The sequence below is a fragment of the Apus apus genome, chromosome 15 (assembly GCF_020740795.1).
Source record: "Apus apus isolate bApuApu2 chromosome 15, bApuApu2.pri.cur, whole genome shotgun sequence".
Lineage (NCBI taxonomy): Eukaryota > Metazoa > Chordata > Aves > Apodiformes > Apodidae > Apus > Apus apus.
Genome location: NC_067296.1, coordinates 1039541 through 1060610, shown reverse-complemented (window position 1 = coordinate 1060610; position 21070 = coordinate 1039541). Strand labels below are relative to the sequence as shown.

The 21070-nt window shown below is 47.3% G+C and overlaps 1 protein-coding gene across 2 annotated transcripts in view; it reads right to left on the bottom strand.

The window, feature by feature from the left end:
* NDRG3 (NDRG family member 3) overlaps positions 1-21070 on the bottom strand; it is a 58375-nt gene that overhangs the window by 6660 nt on the left and 30645 nt on the right. For both annotated transcript variants that reach the window (XM_051633523.1, XM_051633524.1), the window contains exons 4-11: positions 7145-7250; positions 6352-6472; positions 5808-5870; positions 5425-5485; positions 3728-3814; positions 3108-3164; positions 1822-1925; positions 1363-1428 (exon numbers count right to left, since the gene is read on the bottom strand). In XM_051633523.1, the coding sequence (XP_051489483.1) occupies positions 1363-1428; positions 1822-1925; positions 3108-3164; positions 3728-3814; positions 5425-5485; positions 5808-5870; positions 6352-6472; positions 7145-7250 (665 nt within the window). The remainder of the gene's footprint in view (positions 1-1362; positions 1429-1821; positions 1926-3107; positions 3165-3727; positions 3815-5424; positions 5486-5807; positions 5871-6351; positions 6473-7144; positions 7251-21070) is intronic.

Here is a 21070-nt window from a genome sequence, read left to right as displayed (position 1 = left end):
CGTCTGGTTGCAATTTAAGAATAACCACATCCCATGGTGTGTAATGGCCCTTAGGCTGGTTAATGTCCAGCACTGTATTTTTGTTGGATTTTAGAAAGAAACACAAAAGCTGTCAGGGTATATTGAAAAATGTCATGATATCAAAGCCTCCCCTTGGCAGATCTGTGCCTTCATATCAATTTTTTTAATGTATTGTAATTCTGGGGGAACAATTAGAGATCAATGTGAAAACATATACAGGAGGACACCAAACAAGTGGCTGAGAATTTACACCAGTCATTTACAGATCAAGAAAGGGGTGGCTAAAGGCCCCACTTGTGTGTCTTGACAAAAATGAGATGAGAGAGGCTGTGAGGCACAGACCTCAGAGCCAGTGGAGAACCACCTCTAAGGAGACAGAGGGTTGACATGCAAGTCTACTGGCACAGAGATCCACACTTCCAAAAGAAGTATTTTGGGGTCTGCAGAGCCCTGTGAGTCATCTGAATGGACAGACAGTGCTCTGAGAGTTGGAGCTGCCTGCATGACACAGAGCAGCACAACTGGCTTTGCCTGGAGACCAAGCAGGGAAATCCACCTCTCTTAGGTTAGTCAAGATCTAGAGGGTTTGGCTGTGGATGCCTTAAACACTCCTGGGACTGGCAAGAGCAGAAGTCCACATAATTTCCAAGGAGTGAAGAGAAGAGCCTGAGCAGCACTGTCCAGCCCAGGCATCCTCCCTCAGCACTGCAATTTGCAGCGTTCATGTGCTCTACATGCTGGAGATGACTTACCCCTTTTGCTTTCTTATTTGGAATCTGAAAATTTATTATTTGAATCTGAAGATGTACTTATTCTTCCCCTGTGCTGATTATCACTATTTCTCCAGTGTCTGTCCCTTCTCAGCTGAACCCTGCACAGACTATCCCCTCCCAGGTGAAAAAAAATCAACACCAGGGTGGGAGAACACCACAGTGTTCCCTGACCAACAGAACACACAGGCACAGTGCCACCCCTGGGAGACCTGTGCAAGGAACTTTCTTGGCAAGGTGGGGGAAGGCAGCCAGTGGCAACAAACAAGAACCTGTCTCCCTCATTTTTCATGCAAAACAACCAAACAGCTCAGCAAGGACAGTGACTGCTGGGTGGATACCCCTACTCCTCTGATCCTGCCTTCTGGAGAACCTCAGTGTGTTCCTAATAAAAGGGCTTCCAGACATCTCTCTGCCCAGCTCCAGCTGACAGCACTGCACCAAAGCCTGGGACAGTTCTGACAGTCTTCCCAGCACTTGGACTTGTGGGGTTCTTGCTGAGAAGCAGCAACAGCTTTTCTGCTGCAGGGACTGCACAGTCACTGGGACACGCTGATCCCCAGCAACTCACTTGAGCGTTTTTGCAGTGTTTTCATTGATGCCCAAAACTGGTCTCTCAATTTCCAGGTCTCTGCGACTGAAAGACAAAACAGAAAAATTCTCCATCAAATCAGCAGAGGAAACTGGTAATGGTGGGAGCATAAAAAAATCCAACCAGGAGCGCTGGTTCCAGCACCCAGGCAACATGTTATCACTCCCTGTGTCATGCCATGAGCAGGAGCCCCAGCACTAACTGTCAGGAACCAGGATCCTTGCTGTCATGGCAAGCTTGCTGTGAACCTGGAGAGATGATCTACTGAGGTGTGAACCCAGACATGAGCCTGAGCTTGGCTCAGGGTATTGGCTGAATACTAGGCTTAGGACAAAGGTTCATATGGCATAATATCCAACAGAGTAATACATACAGCAGCAGATGTACTGAGCATGGAAGCCATGGGAGCAACCTAGCAGGGAAAAAGGTGTCCTGTACCTGTTGTATGAGGTGAGGAACAGCTGAAGGTTATCTTGGTTAATGTCCTGTGCGATATGAAGTCTGTACGTTTGGATCAAATCTAGATTTGCCTGCAGTTCCTCCTGTACAAAAGCAGAATTGAAAGACAGGGAAGATAATCGTTTTGAAAGTAAAGAAATTACACTCATAAAAATACTGCAGCACTAAACTGCCTCCATACACATTGTTCTCCTGTGAATAGCACAGAGGGCAGTGACTCCACACTGCATTAGTACCTTGGATACAGTGTTTCTGTGACATGACTGTCAAGTGCCAGACTTTGTTAAGTGACTACACTTTTCCAAATGGCAGTGCACATGCCGCTGCAGGAGTGCAAAGGTATCCTGAGTTGGGATAAGTTAGCCCCTGAGCCTCAGTAATGCTTCTATAGATATAAATCATTCTGTTTTAGGAAGGGCTTCCACTTATCCTTGTTCTTCATGAAGCAAAGCTTTATAGGTAAGCTCCAAGACTGGGCAAAAGGAAAATTTAATCCTGACAACCAGTTCTACAAAGGAACTGCATTCCAGTGAGAGCTAGAGCGAGACGGAGAGAAAAGGGAGTGCCAGGAAGCTCTACATATAATGAAGCGCCTTGAAAGTGGGGCCAGAACAGCATGTGCCCTAAGCAGGGGGAAGCCAGGTGACTCCTGCCAGTGCTGAGGTTGCAGGAGGGCTTCAGGGCAAGGCCTGACCTGCTGTATGTCACCCATGGTGTGCAGGAGCCCAGACCCTTTCAGATGCCCACTAAGCTTGTTGGCTGGGAGCCAGCAAATCCCAAACAGAAGGCATTGCTGTATCCAAAGTTGTCAGGATTGGCTGGTTTGCCTCTGCTGAAACTGAAGGGGAAAACAAAGAGCAGGATGCAGCAGTTCAACACCTGGACACACACACAGTATCCTACTGTTAACTCCCAGTCCATCTGTGATCTATACATGGCCCAAATGCTCCCCTGCTGGCTACAGAGAACCAGATGCCACTTGCTTCTGCAGACAGTTGCCTGGGCACCACAGAGACAGCAGCTCCAGCAGTAGTGTGTGGGACATCACTTCCTCCACATGCCTCGAGTCTGGAGACAGCAAGTGTGAGGATGCACGTGCTCCCTGAAGTGTGCAAGTCCTGGTGCAAGCTTGCCATACAGAGGAGGTAGTACTGCCTGTGGCAACCCTGACATGATGTGCTGGAGCTATTTCAGAGCAGCTACATACAGAAGCTAGAGCTCCGTGTACAGTTGCAGGGCTACAATAACACCTGCTGGGTACTTACATGGCCGAAATGGTGCGCCAAGACAATATCCACTATGTTGGTTGTCCAGCCTGAAAACTGAAGAGTGACAGTGAGTGAGGAGGAGGAAGAGCAATGGGGAAATGCAGTTTCACTACAAACTTCAAAGCAGCTCCTCAGAGTAAAGAAAATAACAAAGAAACTGTTCAAGCAATATACAAAACAAATGCCTGAAGGTTGGGATGGGGGTGCAAGGCTCCAAAGAAGCCTCTGAGTGCACAACAGGCAGCTCTCCAGCAACCTGGAACCCTGAATAACCACAAGTGGGCAGAAAGAAAGAATAATTAAAAGATCCATTCAACCGCAGCCCAATGAAGCCTGCAAGAATGAGTACTAAATCAGAGGAAAGTTGAGTGCTCAACAGCCACTGATCTCTGAGCAGCTTACCAGGATTCCACACTCACATAGATCACACCCACCCCTGCTCCTGCGATGGAGGCTGCACTGCACCCAGGCTGAGAGTGCAGCAGGGAGAGAAACGAGATTGTACAGTTCTTGCCATAAGCTGACAAATTCCTGTACTCTGTCCTTCCTCTTCTTACTCTACACACTGTTCATTAAGCACTGCAGAGAGGAGGTGTGCAGGGGAAAGCAAATCTCACCTTGGATGCTGCCCAGTCAATCCAGCCCTTTGCACATGGGTCGACATTAATAAGAACAAGTCCCTCCACCAGGTCAGGGTGGCTGAGCTGTAAGGAGAGAGCACAGGCACACTCAGAAGGATGATTCAGCCCACAAACTGGAAAGCTTTTTGCAGAAGGAAGATGGAGTAAAATGAAGACTAAGTGGGGAGCTCCTGTGCTGGGCAGCCAGGGGCCTTTTCAGAGTCTGGCCCAAACTGGGTCCCAGCCAGACCCTGCAACTCATTTGGCACTGAGGGCAGTGACTGCTCAAACAGGAGCTGCAGCCTGAGCAGGCCTCAGTGTCTCCTGGTGACCCACACAACTGGTGCAGCCACAGGTCCTGCTCAGGCTCCTGTCTATCAGAGGCAGTGACTCTGCTCCGATCTGGCACCTCCAGGAAGGACCTGGACAAACTCCTGTGCCTGTGGAACACCTCCCTTCCACTCCTGAGGGAAAAGGCAGTCTCCCAGTAGAGATGTGGCAAAATGGCAAGACTTCGGAAACGGCACAGGAGCTGGTGCTGAGCCACTGCAAGTACCTGCAGCCTGGGTGGAGGCCTGGGAGCTCCAGCTGGATGACCAAGGCACCCCACTGAACCCAGCCCCCAGACACCCCTTTTCCTGCTCCAGCCTAGTGCCCCAGCACCCCCAGTTTACCTCATGGGGTGTGGGGAGTACGGGTACAAAATACTTGGAGAAATGCTGGCAAGCACAAACCCAGCAATCTAAGGCAACGAGAGAACTTGGAGCTCCAGGCTCACTCCACAGCAAGTGTGACAGCAGCCCTTCAGCTCCGTTCTGCACACTGGCTAAGCAGAAGGAAACAACTCTATCTGAGCAGGAAACTCTGCAGCAGGGGCTTTCTGGCACTTCACTGGGCTGAGGCCAAAGGCTTGTTTTCAAGCCTGAAAACTACACCAGATATAAAAGACAAAGAACAGAGCAAACACCAGTGCCTTGCACTGCCCAGCCTCAGCCATGAGTGGAGAAAATGAGAAGCAGGGAATGTTCTGTAGGAGGGACAGCTGCATGGGAAGTAGCTTTAAGAAGCAGTAAGTGGCCTTAATCATTGGGAACTCTCTGCCCTCAGCCACTTGAAGCAAACCTGAGAATGCCAGACTTCTGTTTTATTTCCTTTTTCTTTTAAACGCCACCTCTGAAAGACTCAGGCAAATGCCTGGGCTGCTAAGCTATGTTCACTGATTTCACATGCTTACAAACACTCCACTAGAGAGAAATGTAGAAGTAAGCACCAAGATAAAGCTAACAGCCTCTTGTCAAAGGGTGCAGTGCAAAACCTACTTCCTTCCAGTAAAAAGCACGTTCCCCATCAGCACTGGTTCTCAGCACACCTCTGAATCAATTGTTTGTTGTCACAAACACTGGAAACAGCATACAGTAATGCAGCCAGGCTTTGCGTAGTCATGAGGCTGGAAATTCCCAGCAGCCAGGATGGATTCTCCTGACTCAAAGACATCACATTACAATCTTTCCACGTCTGGCATAGCTTCAGAGCAGCCTTGGCTGCTCCAGTTTAACCATCTGGATGTGAGGCAGCTCTTTCACGGCTCCCTGCTGGCCTACTGTAATTACTGCTATCTTGCTGGTGCCCCACAAACTGCTTGCTCAGTGAAGACCACAGCTCATGCCAGTCACAAGGAAATGGGAGATACTTACTGCACACCTGCTGAGGATGTAAGCACCAGCTCCCAGTCCAATCCCGATGAAGCATTTCAGGCTGAAATACAGGCATTGCACAATCAGCAAGGCTAACTGAAGCTCACAGCTGAAGCACCCCTAGATGCAAAGGCTTTCCCCTGTCTGCATCCAGCTCCTCTCTTATGGTTCATTTTCAAAACAATCCAGCAATGATACAGCAGCCATAAATTTGACTCATGCTGGACAGTGTTCCCAGTGTAAGAACCAGACAGGGTTCCACAGGTTAGGAAATGCTCAGGCCTCTTGGGACAAAACAGTGAGTATATCTGATGTGAGCCCAGAAGCAGGTGCTGGAAGGGCTGTATCCAGCTGACTTCCCCAGTTTCCCTTCAGAGACTTACTTGAGGTGTGTCACAACAGCAGGCAGCATTTCAGCCAGTTCATCCATACTGGGATACTGGTACCTGAAAACCAAGAGGGACTGAAATCAGAGCACCTCCAAACACAGCTCAACTGAAGTTACCTTCCAGTTCCACCCAAGGTAGGAGAGACAAGGAACATCTGGCAGGCATGAGCATAGGTGATGATTTTCCCAATGATACTGCATATTCCAGTCAGCTGCATGGATCCCACCCCTCAGAGCAAGACTAGCCCAGAGCTGTGTGGTTTGGGCAGAGTTCTGTGGGAGGATGGGCACACAGAGCAAGGAACACCAACTAGACCACAGTGTGCTGGGCTCATGCTCAAGTCAGAAGGCTGGTTACCCATCCTCAGGAATAGAAGAGTTCCCTGAATGCCCCTTGGGAAGTCTCCTTATCTTCCTATTTCCTCTGCTCCTGAAAGCTGCCTCCCACCACACTCAGCCTGGCAGTCCCAGTTCACTTAACCTGGGTGCTACCTCTGTGCAGAACACATCTGGAACAAGGGTCTCTGCAGAGCTCTTACCCAGATGGGAATGGAGGGGCTCCTTCCTGCTGGCCCGGTGCATCCACGTGGCACACAGCAAAATGCTGAGTGATCTCTTGCATGTCTTCAAAGTTAAAGAATGCATTAAAACAGGATTTGTCTACAACAACAAGAGAAAGAAATGAGACATCTCCTGAAGTTGTATTGCAATCCACTCTCCAAACACAGCTGCCTGAGGCCACAACCCCTGAGCCTGCAGGGCAGGGGGTGCTGATGGCACACACTGCTGGGCCTCACCAAGGCAGTGCAGCAGCAAGTCCTCACCACAGAACTGCCAGGACTGGAGGCCAGGGAGACAAAGGGCACCCCAGCCCACATGGCCAGCACAGGGACTTGCACTGGGGCACTCACAGTGTGTCCTGAAGGGCTCCTGTGTGAGCACAGCAGGACATTGGATAGGAAGACGTGGAAAGAGCAACTGAGCCTGCTGTAAACATCACACTGCTTCTGCAGCCTTCCAAAGGGACTTGCTCACCTGCTCAGTGTCCAGGGAGCAGATGCCTTATGGCAGCTCTTTCACAGAGTGCAACAAGTCAGCTAGAGCACTACAGCATGGTGCTGGATCTCTTCCCACTTTTCCACCATGGTCCCACCTTTCAAGGGCTGTTGAAACTGAGGGGCACACCACATGCTCTCTTCTCCTGCAGACCCCTAACTTTTTACCATGGATTGACCTGTCCCATCTCAGCTCAAGGCCAGTCTCACTGGTCCACACACTTAAAAGCAAACACCACAAACACTTCTCCAGGGTCCTGGGAATGCAAGAGCTTACGGTTGAGGCCAATGTCATGGTATGTGAGGATGACAGGTCTGTTCCCCTTGGGTGTGCCCCGCATGGTGACATGGACCACTCCAAAAGCAGTCTCAATATCATGTTCCTGCAGAGAGAGAAGAAGGAGCATCAGTGCTATGTGTGCTGTTTGCACTACAGGAACCCTGAGGGCCAGCAGCATGGGCCTCATCCACACTTTAGCACTGTCCCCGTGCCCACAGCTGGTGGCTCAGTACAGCTCTTGCAATCTGCAACCCTGTCAGTTCTCCCTCCAACACTGCCCAAAGCAGGTTGCTTTTGTACAGATGTGTGAAAGGTTTGGGACTGTGTCTTCCCATGACCAAGACCTCATTCCATGACTGCACCACAGCAGAGGCTGGGTGGCATGTGTCCATCTATCACCAGGGTTCATGGCATCACAAACGTTGCTCCATTCTCACAGCTGGCATCTCTCTCCCTCCAACCCACCAGCCCACAAGTCTCTTTTCTGTGTGCCTTCCAGCCCTGGGAACATCCTGTCTGCAGACCAGCTGATGTGAGGGGACACAGCAACGTGCAAGAGGCTGGAGCAGCCACTGTGGCTGGTGCACCAGAGAAGTTTGGGAACCACAACACAGGGCAGGCAGATGGTTGGGATAGCACCCAGACCCAAGCTCTGCAGATCAGTCACTGGCTGCCTGGGAGGTTGCACCCATCCACAGGGGAGCTGGGGGCAGCTTTTCCTTTCAACAGCACTAAAAAGACAGGTACAGATCCACATGTATCTGCTCTCCTGTTCTGCCTGTCTACTGCAGACCCATCTCAGCCATTTGGCCAAGGGTCCATCAGCCCCTGACCACACTGCTGCATCAATGTGCCCTGCAGCTTGGCCCATGAGCCCTGCCCTGTCACCCCAGGGAAGGGTGAGCACTGTGCCTTTGGTCCCTGCTGCCAACTTTTGTTATGTGACAGTAAAACACCCATAGGGTCCTCCAGCAGCTGGCACAGACATGGGAGGTTATGCTGGTTTCCAGCTTGGTATCAGTGGAGCAGCTTCATGACCTGTTTCATGATTATTTGCCAGCAAAACGAAGGCATTTTCCCATACAAAATACTGAGGGCTTTTTGCACTGTGCCTTGCATAACAGAGCAAGGGGACCATGAGGCCTCCAGGTACCTCTCCAATCCTTGTCCAGTGCAGAAGCCACAAGCTCACAATGACAAACACAGAAGTGCCCACAAAGTTGTCAAAGTTTAACTAAAATAGCTGCAAACACCTTTAGACAAACACTGCTCTGGGATGATTACAGACTTTGGAAAAGCTGTGGAGATGGCAGTGTGGCTGGGTACTCCATGTCATCCATAAGCCCTTTCTCTCACCTACAGAAATCAAAGGAGATACACATTCTGACTTACAGACACTATAAAAAAAAAACACTGACTTTTTTTTTAATGTTAAATCACTATCTGCTTAGGGAATATCCACACAGTTCAGCCTGAAGACAGGAACCCACAACTTCAAAAATACTTTTTACGAGTTTACACAAATTATGTGGTTTTTTGTTTTTTTTACTTTCAATAATTTCCAGTAACCTGAAAATTATTAGATCAAATCAGAATACCCAGCTTGCAGCACATCAGAAATGCATCTCAGCCCTCCTTTCTGGGCACTCCCAAGGCTGGCTGTGGGCTGGACTGATTCAGTTCTTGTAGTGAAAGATCCTCCTCCCCCCACAGCTGTACTTCTTTCTGAGGGCCCAAAAGGCTCTCTCCTTCTCCCAGAAGCATGGACACAAGAGCAAGCTGTCACAGCCAAATCACCTGAGGTAGCCTGAAGCCTTCTCCAGCTTAGCTTTGAAAGATAAAAAGACACCTCTGACTGCCCTGGTCCTCAGAAAGGGGATGAGACTTACATTGCAGGCAGCTGCTGCGCTGCACACATGGAGAAGCTGGAGCTCCTCCACAGCTGCAGTGTCCTGCCTGCACTAGATGCAGGCAAGAGAATAAGGCAGGGGAGGTTATCCAGCCTGATGCTCACCTGGCTCCTTTAGGAGGAGACTGTGGGCCAAGGCATCCTGTGCAGGCAGGGAATGACTGGTTCCTGGGTGAAGTGAGCCTGTCCTTGCAGGAAGGGTGCAGTGGGAAGCCCAGGGCACGTCCTCTGTCTCCTGAGCCTCTGGGAAACTGCCTGGCTCTGCCCTTGCCTATCTTCTTGGCTCTCTGGGCTGCTCTGCCAGGCTGGGCCAAGTCCTGTTTTGTACTTCAGTGGGACGTGGCCATGGCCCTCATTTTAGGAGCACTCGAAGGTGTTAGTGAGTCCCTTAACAGAATGGGCACCTTTGGGTGGAGGTTGAGGGAGGCAGTGGCACCGCACATGGCTGAGCTGGAGAAGAGCAGCAAACTCATGAAGAGCCCAGCAAGTGCCAAAGCAGCCAGAGCTTGCAACCCCCAGCTGCACTTTCCTGGGCATTTCAGCTTCCCAAGTGGCTGGTTGCCATTAAAAGCAGGCTCTCTGCCCACACTGGCACTTGTGGGTCTCTTCCATAAACAGCTTTAACTCACTGCCCTGGCAGGAAAATACCCAGCTCCTCTCCTCCCTTCTTATTCTGCCAGGTCAATGAGTTAAGAAGTTCACAGAGAGCTCTGGCAAATGCTGATTCTGGCTCAGAGCCAAGGCATGTGCAGGGGGTGGCAGAAGAAATAACCCTGCCCTGATCACAAGGCCAGTTGAACTGACTCATGTCTCGTGAAATTGCCCCTCCAGAGGGCTGGGAAGGGTTTTACAAGCAGCAGCAAAAGGTCAACTATCAAACAGAAGCACAAAACCCAAACTGAGCAAACACTGGGAAAAGCACAGAAATCAACAAAAGAGCTGATGATATTAAAAGAAGTCAGCAATACAGTGTCTGTTCTGGAATTACATTCAAACTTACTGCTAACATACTTCCAACTAGGTAGAACTAGACAAGGCACTGAAAGTCCTGGAACCAGGAACACCCACCTCTCTTCAGAGCTTTTGTTCAAGCACCACAACCTGCTTCACACTGATACACCTGGGCTTTTGTTTTGCGAAGCTGAGCTTGGGTCTTAGCTCTCTAGCAGGGAAGGAAAGAGTTTCCTTGAACTAAAAATCAATCCTCACTCTCCCACTTTGACTTTGCAGACTGTGGAATCTGTGATTTGGGGAAATGAAAGAGTTTATTGAGAAAAGGGTTTTCATGTCACCACCAGACACCTGCCTCATCTGAAGGGTACTCACCTTGCTACTCCTTCAGTCACATCAGTGATTCAAACACAGGGAATGTCCACTGAAGACCAACCAAACCAACTCGAGGAATCCCATATTTAACAAATCTCAGCATGTAGCACTTCTGAAAATGCTCGATCTGCGGCCTTCTTACTCTGCCCTGTATGGTGACAAAGCCCTAGACCTTAAGATTCTTCATTTTAGTCTTGCTAGTTCCCAGGCAAGCTGGAAATCCTCCTCCTGGAAGAAGCTTCCCTCTTCTGCTTCCTCTGGTTAAAGCCTTTTATTTTTTGAAGGCTTTTCCCAAGCTCTGCAAAGCACTGAGCAAACACTGCACTTGAGATAAGAGTCTCTACACTCACTTTTTTAGCTACTCATTGCAACACAATGCTGATCTCCTTTTCAAGATTACCTGAAGAGATAAGACTGAGTTTTACCCCTAGCTTCCCTGCAGGTACTTCAATGTCCAATTTTCCAGTGAACTTTCTGTTTTCTCTGAAACTTTGCCCTGTAGCTTTAGGGCTTGTATCTTGACCAATGATTGCCAAGGACAAAAGCACTCCCAGATATCAGCTGATTACAGCACCTGACTTCCCTGTTACCTGCTTCTCTCCAAAACAGCTCTCCCGTGTACCAAAGCCAAAGGACAGCACGAGGCAGGCAGAGCTTAGGTATCATGCTTAAGTTGGCAACAACCACCTACAGTTGTAAATGCTACCTTGAACTGGTAAAAAAAAAAAAAAAAAGTTACCTCATGACAAGACTTGTTACTCTTCCAAACACGGAGCAGGATAACTCAGTTACAGTGGGCTCCAGGGCACTCAGTGGGAGAAGGGCAGCTTCACAAGGCTGCACCCTCTGCCCTTGCCAAAGGTGCTTTCTTCACATCCTTCTTGTTGAGCTGCCTTCCCTGGCACCACCCTGTGGCCCTGCCTCTGCCTGCTGCCTCCATAACCCCTGCCCACCCACAGCTCTGTGTGTTCTCTCCTAGTCTTTGCCCATTGCTTATGCAGAAACGGAGTGCTGGAGAATACTAGACACTTGTCTTTGCTTCTCAGCCCCTGGCATGCTTTGTTTCTGCCCTCCCATCAGGCCATCTGACACACTGCAGCTTCACTGGAGATTCAAGAATCTGCAGCTCCCCAGCTCCAGCTACGGTCTGAACAGTGATCTGGTCCATAGTGCAGGGAAGCAGTGACAGGACAAGGCAAGTGGAAAAAACGTGGTCAGGAGACAGCCAGATTTTGACAAATGTGCAGTCTGCACAAAAAGGGGATGAATGCAGGAGAAGATGATGATCTGCAACTGTGTTTTGAGAAGTTTGATAAAATCTCATTTTCACTTAGGGACTGGAAACTTCATCAGAGGTTCCTCCAAAGAGATTTGTTTCTCCTGCCCTTATTTGTACAGTAGGTAAAAAATAAAGAGCAGTTGCAGACAGCTTGCTGTGAATGGGAGCTCAAGAGCAGAAGCAGTCTGGCTCTGGCTGTGCATAGCATCAGGCTGGTGACACACGTGTGTGGGGCAGGGAAGGCAGAGCAGAGTGTGGGTCCTGCACAGGCAGCAACTACTGATCAGCTCCAGAGGCTGGGAACCATCGCTCCACCAGCCAGCAGTTGCCTTGAGGCATGGATGAGAAGAGCAATGATAAGGAAGGATTAGGAGGTACGAAGACCAGCTGTAGCTGGCCTGACCAAAGGTCTAGACAGCCTCTTAGGCTGAATGTAAGAGTGTTTGCTTGTGGAAAAATTAAACAGAGCAACCATCTAGTGGTTCTCCTCAAACACTTGCATCTTGTGGTTTCTTTAATTCTCTCAATGTCCTACATCTGTAGGTTGGAAGAGACTTCCTGAACTGGAGGTTTGGTCTTCACTCGGTCTTTCTCAACACTGGGCAGTCATCCCCTGCTACCTATGCCTCTGGCATCTGCCTTGCCCTGTGACCAGAAAAGCCAAAGCTTAACAACCTGTGGGGTGAAAAATCACTTTGTTCCCCACCTTGTATCTGCTGATTTTGCATGAGATCCCCCAGCCCTTGGTTTGGAAGACGGAGAACAACTGATCCCATTTCCATCACCCACAGCTTGCTGCAATTCCCCTTCCTGTGTCCTTTCTGGAGCTCTGGACTATCTGGCCAGTCCTGGTACAGTAGCTTTTTTCTGAGCGTGCTGATGTTCTCCCCAACTGCCTGGTTGTGCTCTGTCCTTTCTGAGACAAGGAGGCTGGCAGTCTGTCAAACACCCGTGGGCGTGCTGTGGATTTACACAGTAGCACAATGAGGTTACTTTGTTCTCTGTTCCTGATAAACAAAAATTGATTTGCTTTGCTGAAAGCCAGGAGCCCCGAGTTGACATTTCCACTCATCTCTTGCAATGTTAAGGTCCTGCCTCTGGGTTATCATCAGCTCTAAGCTCACCATCTCACATTCCCCTGCAGGATGTATTTCTTCAATATGCATCACACTGAGTTTACCCAAAGGGAGATCAAGTTTATCACTGCACCTTCCGTTACATTTTGCCAGATTATTTAAGAATAGATTGAAGCAGCACAGATCTCCAAGGTGCTCCTCTAGTGATCTCAAACAACTGTGAAAATAACCGCTTGCCTTTTTTTCTGTATTAATCAACATTTCATCCATGAAAGGATCTCTCCTCTGACCCCATGGCCACCCAAGTCCCTTAAGAGATATGTCTTAGTACTCCTTTTGGTAAGGGGTCTTGTCTTTTGGAAATACAGGTAGGCTGCATCAACTGAATTGCCTTCATTTATATGGTTAATGACTCCTTCAAAGAATTCCAACAGCTCTGCAGAACAGGACTTCTTCCTTTTACAAAAGCCACTTGATCCTTTCCCAGTGTTTATCCATGTAATTAATCCACTATACTCCTTGCCAGTTTTATCAGTCTGTCTGGTACAGTAGGTCAGTGAATTCCCAGAACTCTGGGATCTGTTTTCAAACTTGTGTTACTGGTGAAGCAGCGCAGGCCTTGGGTGCCATGGCAGTTTTGACAGAGGAGCACAGCCTCTCACTTAACAACTCAACTATTTCAGCCTTAAACCCATTTAAAACTCCTGGGTTGATATATCCACTACTGACAACCTGATATAAAAGCATCTCTGTAGCTTTTTTTCAGCCTCTGCAGTAGGCACTGTGGCTTAAGGCAGGGCCTCTGCTGACTCCCCACAGAGAGCATTCCAGCACAGTGAGCTCTGTGAGCTGCCCCATAGCAAACCTTCAAGCAGAAATAAATACATCTGGCTTTCCTGCTATGGCCAGATCTTCCCTGAGTCCTCCTTTCAGAGCCCGAGCAGCCTTTGCACTCTCCAAACTCTGGTAGGTTCCATTTCTGGTAGGTTTGAAACAGGATGAGTACTTTTTTCCTCTTTTGTAAGTCATCTTTCAAAATCCCCGTTTGCCTGCTTTGTTTTGTTCACATATTTAACCTGCTAGAGTTTACAACCTTTTCCATTTTTTCCAGCTTTTTGAAAATGCTTTTTTGTTTTCATTAACCTCCATGTCCTTCTGTTTCCTCCTGGTGGCTTCCCTGCACCATTTCACATGTCTGCTGTGATAGATGGTGGGCACTTGCTCTCTTCTTATCTTCAATAAGCTTCTCCATTTCTATGCAGTTCTTGTTTTGAACACTGAGTGCAAAACCAGTGAAGTTTTCTATTATTTGGGTCTTTGTTTGTTTTTTTTCCCCAAGGATGTTGACCTGGAGTACATTAACATTATGGTTCCCATCACAGAGCAGCTCTTTGAAGACACTTTTGAACACATTTCTCTGTCCTTCTCAGAATCATGTCAGTAATTCTGACTCCTCCCTGGGGCTCCCTAACTTGTTGGTCCATAGAAGTTTGTGGGTAAAATGGAGTGTTGGTGTCATGCCCCACAGCCACCTTTGTCAAACTGACATAAGGCAGCTGAAGCTTCCTCCTCTTCTTCTGTCTCCTGGCCTTGTAGCCACTCTGATCACCATCCCAGGCACTCACACAATCACAGATACAACATATATGTCTTATTTAGGCCTGGGATTTCAGTCTAAGGGGAATCTCAGTTATTCACTGACATTAGTTAGAGCCAAGTCAAATCAACAAGCTTCCCTTAACATCCACCTGCATCCTCTAACACAACCTTCATCTACCCTCTCCTTTCTGAACACTATATCTAAGTATTAGTGTTCCACCATCAGTGCCAATCAAGAGGGATCTCAACTCTCTTCTGTGATCTCAGACAAGATACAATTGCCACTGCCAGAAACAAAGCCCAACTGAGATTTTGGGTGCAACTCCTTGTTACAGATTGGCTGACTTGATGATGAACTGCTATCAAAGAGTGCTTCTCTCATCCCTCTGTCCTGTCCCAGGTCCAGTGAGCTGATGATCTCATGGAAACCTATAAGTGGGAGTGCAGGGCTGGGTTCACTGTCCCACGACAGCTGCCAAAGCAACTGGCTCTGCAGCCATAGGATCTCTTCCTGGGGATGGGAGGTAAGCACTGCCAGTGCACACGCAGTGGCAGAGGCTCTGCCTTGCTTTAGCCATACCATTAAGATACAGTCTCAGGTCAGGGTTGAGAAGAAGAACAGAGAAGAGGCCAGAGAAAAGCCACCAGTGCTATTGACCACACCTCTGAAAACCCAGTGAGTTTTGCTGTGTGCCTTATGGTCCCAGCTCCTAGGAATCACTGCTTCTAGCCAGAGCCCTACACTTGAGAAAATGAGGTGAGTGAGAACCACAAAGGCTCAGACACTTCAAGGCGATAAGACACAAACCAAAAGCAGCTTTAAAATATCTGCAATTAAACACAATCAGGAACTGCTGGGAGGTTTCCCTTGCTGAAGATTTGCAGAAGGTCAGACTAGACTGGGACATTACCCTAATTGGCCTTAACATCTTAGAATTACTCTTAAATTGAGGAAGAAAAGCCAGACCCAACTATGAATGTCAAAGTGTAAATTTACTGTGGGATTGGTTATGGGAAGAGATGGGCACACGTCCAGGGGGCATCTCTGATTGTCACCCTCTGTCTTTGGGCAGAAAGGGAAGCAATGACAGTGTCACCAACAAGTGCCACAGGAAACTTCCCATATTATGGAAAAATATTCCTCAGTGAGGGAATGAGGCATCCAAGATCCACAGGTGCTGAGGCCTTGAGCTCCTGAGTCTCCCAGGCAGCAAACAGAGGTACCTGGGTGCCAGACTGCAGCAGTGCAAATTCCAGCCACGCTCCCTCAGCTCCAAGTCAGAGTGTGATCCAGAGCTTAAACTTTAATAACTTTTAAAGTCTGAAGTAAATAATTTGCTTCACAGCGGGAATGATTAACGATGAGAATTCTTATTACCAGTGCTTTTCAAGACTAATTTACTAAGCTGCTTTTTTGGCATTACCAGATGAGTTTTACTCCTAATGTGAAGCTGCTCAAAGTTCAAAATTAATTCCCTGGAAAAACTGAGAATTGATTTAATTTGAAGACTGAAAATAAAGAAAATCCCTTTCAAAATCCCTTCAATTTTGGTGGTTTTTGTGGGGTTTTTTTGTTTTGTTTTGTTTTTTTAAGTCAAATCTGGCAGAACACAGAGCAGTAAGGTGCCTTTTGCTCACGTTCTGCTCAGGCTTGTCAAAAGTCCTTGGAGCAGCTCTGCTATGAAGACAGGCTATGAAAATTGGAGCTGGTCAGCCTGGAGAAGAGAAGGCTCCAGGGAGACCTTAGAGTACCTTCCAGTACTTGAAAGGGGCTACAGAAAAGCTGGGGAGGGGCTTTTCATCAGAGAAGACAGTGATAGGACAAGGGGTGATGGTTTTAAATTGAGAGAGATTTATGTTAGATATTAGGAAGAAATTCTTCACTCTAAGGGTGGTGAGGAACTGGAATGGGTTGCCCAGGGAGGTTGCTGATGCCTCATTCCTGGAGGTTTTTAAGGCCAGGTTGGACGAGGTTTTGTGCAACCTGGTCTAGTGGTAGGTGTCCCTGCTCATGGCAGGGAGGGTTGGAACTATATGATCTTTAACATCCCTTCCAACCTTAATGATTCTATGATTCTATGTCTGTCCTAGAAGAGGGCTACAAACATCCCAAAAAACATTCAGCTTAAGGACACTCAGGTCCTGCTTCACTCAAGGCAAAGAAAATTGCCATGGCTACTTGGCTGCAAGGGGGAGGAGATGCAGAGTACCCAGGTCAGGTTTTTCCCTTTTCTCAGTGACACTGTAGCCACAGACACTTTTTTTTAAAATGATATATTTGCCAGTCTTGGCAAAGGTGAAGAACAACTGCAGCACACTCCTCAGGCAACCTATCACAGCTATTAACCATGGAGAGATCAGAGATTCCATTGTCTTCCTCTTTGCAACAGCTGCCTTCTAACTTCTACACATTACTAAAACAACAACACTATGCCTATTAAGCTAAGAAAAAGATATTCTAAGGCTGTAAAACATTCCCACCTGGTAACTCTTACCATTACAGGACTACAGCCCTTAGTGCAGTTGGTAGGTTAGTACTCACCACATCCTCTCTGTACAAAACTAGTTTGGAAACAGTAGAGCTGAAGGAGACGGCTGCGTGGGAAGCAAAGCCTAAATCAGACTAAAAGCAACATCTTGCACTAAATTATTCATTTCCATACAGAGGAGAAGTTTATTAATAGAAGACACAATATGACCTATGCAGGCAGACAATGGTTTCTAGTACTTTGTGTAATTGGATTAAGTCTTAAATTAGAGAAATGCAGGGTGAGAATCCAGACCAGCAGAAGAATGAGGTGTGTAATCTGGTTACACAAAAGCATCGGGGAACAAAGCTGCTGCTGGGCTCTCCCCAGCCTACTGCTGGAAATACAAACAAGCCTTTGTGTGCTCCTGTTCCTCAGGCACATGATGGAAGGACACACCTAGTGAATGTCTGTCACCCTTTCTAACGCTCTGTGCCATGTTTCCAGCCACGGACAGGCCACCTGCCGGTGTGATGTGCCCAACAGCGTTTTGGTATCTTCCTGACAACCATGAACATCTTAAAATCTCCTGAAGACAACAAAGCAGAGCCATGTTCTGTGTCTCCAAATCTTTGATGTCCCTGGGAACTAGAAGTGAGTCTAACTGCTTTAAGGCTAGTACTGCACTTACTCATTAGCTGCTCTGAAATACTGTTAATGGGTGTTGCACAATGGATGGGAACAGATCAGTCATGGGGAGTGGAAAGGACACCATTCACTTCCCTGAAGGCAGGAAGGGGGAAAATCCCTTTCTCAACCTAAAGCACACACATTTCCTCTGCTCTAAGAACTCACTGACAGGAGTAAATAAATATATAAAAAAGCACAGGAACTTCAAATACCACATCTGCATCATCAGCCTGTTCAGCATGCTGTTGTCACGAGCATACAGAAAGGAAAAGTAACATGTAAATAAACCTCCTGGAAGGGCTGTGCTCATAGGTTTAAAAATAAAAATCATGTTTCAGTCCAAGTCCAGCTGGCAAAGGCTTTCCAGAACTCAACTCTGCAGTTTTACAGAAAACAATGTTTTTAGATGGGAGGAATCAGAGGAAGAGCTTCCCAACAAAGAAGAATAATGCATTTTTTTCCCCAAATAAAATACCATTTTAACCACTTCACAGTATTTGTTGCTGTGATGTCAGTAGAAGTAAAAAATCAGTACTCTAGTGGTGACACTACTTTTAATAAGATTAGGGGCAGCTCCTAATTTACTAGGCATTAAAAAAACTGGCTTTCCAGATTAAAAACATATTCTGTCCTGTAATTAATTTCACTGTAGCATTTTGAACAAGAGCCCAAAAGAACTCATTGTACAGATCACAAGAACAATGGTCCTCACTATCCTTGACAAGATGTTTCAATGCTGGTGAAAACAGCTCCCCTGTTATTCTTACAGACAAAGCAAACCCTTCCTCAACCTGCTGACCTGTCATGCTTTTTTGTTACAATAAACAGGTGATGCTTTAAAACATTTTGTATTCAGCACCTCTGTGTAGCAGCCACAAGCTGGCTTTAATGATTTCATTAAAAAATGAACACAGTTTCGATTCAACGACTGTGACATCAGCAAATGCACATGATGGGAGATTTCAATAACCTCTCAGTAGCAGAACACCAGCTCCTACTGCACAGCAAGCAAAAACAAAGAGGTCAAGCAAGGAGAATCAAACTTTTCAAAATGCTTCAAACAAACGTACTGTGGAAGAACTTCTCCAAAACTGAATCACTAAAAACGTAGGCTCATTGAAAAGCTGTACTTTCACGAGAAAAAAGTGGCAAAAAATTCCTCATTGAGGTCTCTTGTTAAGACTCCTCAAACATTTTGCTCTTTTACTCTGGGCACAGACCAAGCCAATGAGTAACTCTGCATTTCCCATTAACTCCAGCAATGCATAGCAAGTTGCTGTACAGGGAAACTTTACTTTCTGTCCTCCATGGGTTTAATGCATGTCTTGTTTTTTCTGTTTCAGTTGAACACTGCATGTCCTGGACCTACTTATTCCCACCTCCTCCACACCTTGTGAGCTTTTTGCAAATACCCTGCCAAATCCCAGACCCATCTCCAGACCCCAGGTCCTCGTCTGCACAGTGTGTGCTGGAGAGAAAACACTTTTCTCCTGTCACGTGGGTGGAAGGCAGTGGAGGGGAAGAACTAGCTATGGATCACATCAAATGTGATCTTATGTCAGACTGAAACATCATGCAGATTTACTTGGAGAGCTTCACACATGTACCAGAATATTCCTTCACCGGTATTTAAAGCAAAACACCTGGAAAAAGGGACAGATTTAGACTCACACAGAACATCTACTTCTCAAAGCCGCTGAAGAGGGTCTGCAGATAATAATAAGAGCAGAAGCACAGCTCTATTAACTGGGCAGGTCACCACACCATCTGTCCACCAGCAACACAGACCATTTAATCCACCATCTGCCCACAAACATGAGAAGAAGCCAAGCCTGAATTTCATTAGGGTTCATACAGCTTTCAAGTAAAATGTAGGTCTCAGATTTAGGTTAATACATTAGGTTTCTGAGAACACCCTTGATTCATATTGATAGAGACCCCTAAGCCACCATGCTAGCTCTCCTTTTCATCTCCACTGCAAATGGTTATCAGATTATGTGGGGGTTGTTTCAACTGAGGCCCAGGCAATCTGTTATTTTTCAGGGTTAATTGTGGTTGCTTGTAGATGAACAGTTAAAGAAAACCAGGACACCTGCAGCTGAAAGTCAGCTGTATGAGGAAAGCTAAAAGCTTCCTCATACCACATTAACCCAGAGCAACACATTTCTGAAGCAAGAGGATGCTCTGTTGACTTTGCCCAGATCTGATCTTGGCAAGTTACTCGAAGCTCAAAACAAACACACCAGGCAAGAAACAGAAATTCACAACTGCATCACTCATTTCCCCCAAAGGAGGGAAAGATCTTACAAACCTTAAATATGCATGTAACCTGGAAAAGTAACACATGCCAAAGCTTCACAGAAAACAGTGTCTAACCTGTGTGCCTGGCACGACACAGCTCAGAATCAGTGACTGTGCCAATGACAGGCTTGTGAGCTGGGATAAAACTAAGCACTTTTTCCAGTCGTAAGCATGGATCAACTGCAGAAAATGTTTTGAAACTCCAGCTTCTAGACAGAAGGAAGGAGGTCTAGAGGCACTGCAGGATGAACAAACCCAAGGCAGAGTTGTGCAGGAGCACCAGTCCATCCTGGAAGGAGCTGGGATGGACATAGAACAAATCATCCCATGGCTGAGGGCACAGAATAAATAGGCTGAAATAATACAAGGCTCATTCCAGTATGTCCATGTCCTGTACTGGAAAGCTTAAACTGGACCTGCATTGTTAACAGGGTTGCCACCAGTGCTAACAGAGGACACGCCTGTCCCTGGCCCTTCAGCCTTGCAAGCACATTCCAGGATGTGGTCAGCTCTATATAAAGCCACAGCTTTATCTCCATTTGAAACAGCTTTTTTTTTTTTACTATTAGAAAAATAAAAAAAGCCTGAAATGCAGGTCTTGTGTCACTGATGCCATGATGTCCTATGCAAACACTACACTGCATCAGATAACATCCATCCCCCCAACCCCCTAATGTTGTTTTAAGACCCACCAAGTTCCTTGCAGATATTACTGTTACCAGAAGCTGATGGAGAACTTGACTGCTCTGTAACTGGACACACGCTCATCAGCCTGCAGGAATTTGTGGCCAGTTTCTGCCTGTTCTTGTAAAGTGGAGATCCTCCTCAGGGCGACTCCTAATGTGAAATTCTGGACAAATTAAACCTGTGCCTAAGTGCTTCAAAGACTCTCTTTACACAACAGCATCTCTCTTTCTCTGGAAGTCCCAGCAAACTTCTGCACTTCAGTTTCTCCCTTCTCCAACACCAGTAAGTAAGGACACACCAATTTTGCAGAGGCCTTTGCCAGATGAAAGAGCAGCAGTAATTTTTCACAGGACAACAGAAGAGAGCTCAGCCTCCAAGTTCAAGTACTGATCCTGGTATTGGCAGCTGAGGCAGAAAACCCAAGCACCCAATGCATGATGTATCCTGACCGATTTCAAAGAGAAACCTAATTCAGCCCCTGGGGTACAATCCAGGCAGGACAGGGGTCAAGCCAGGTGTCCCCTGAAACCACACCTTGTAGGGAGGGGTGCGGGAGGGGGTGGGGCAACATTTAAAGTCACAAGAGAC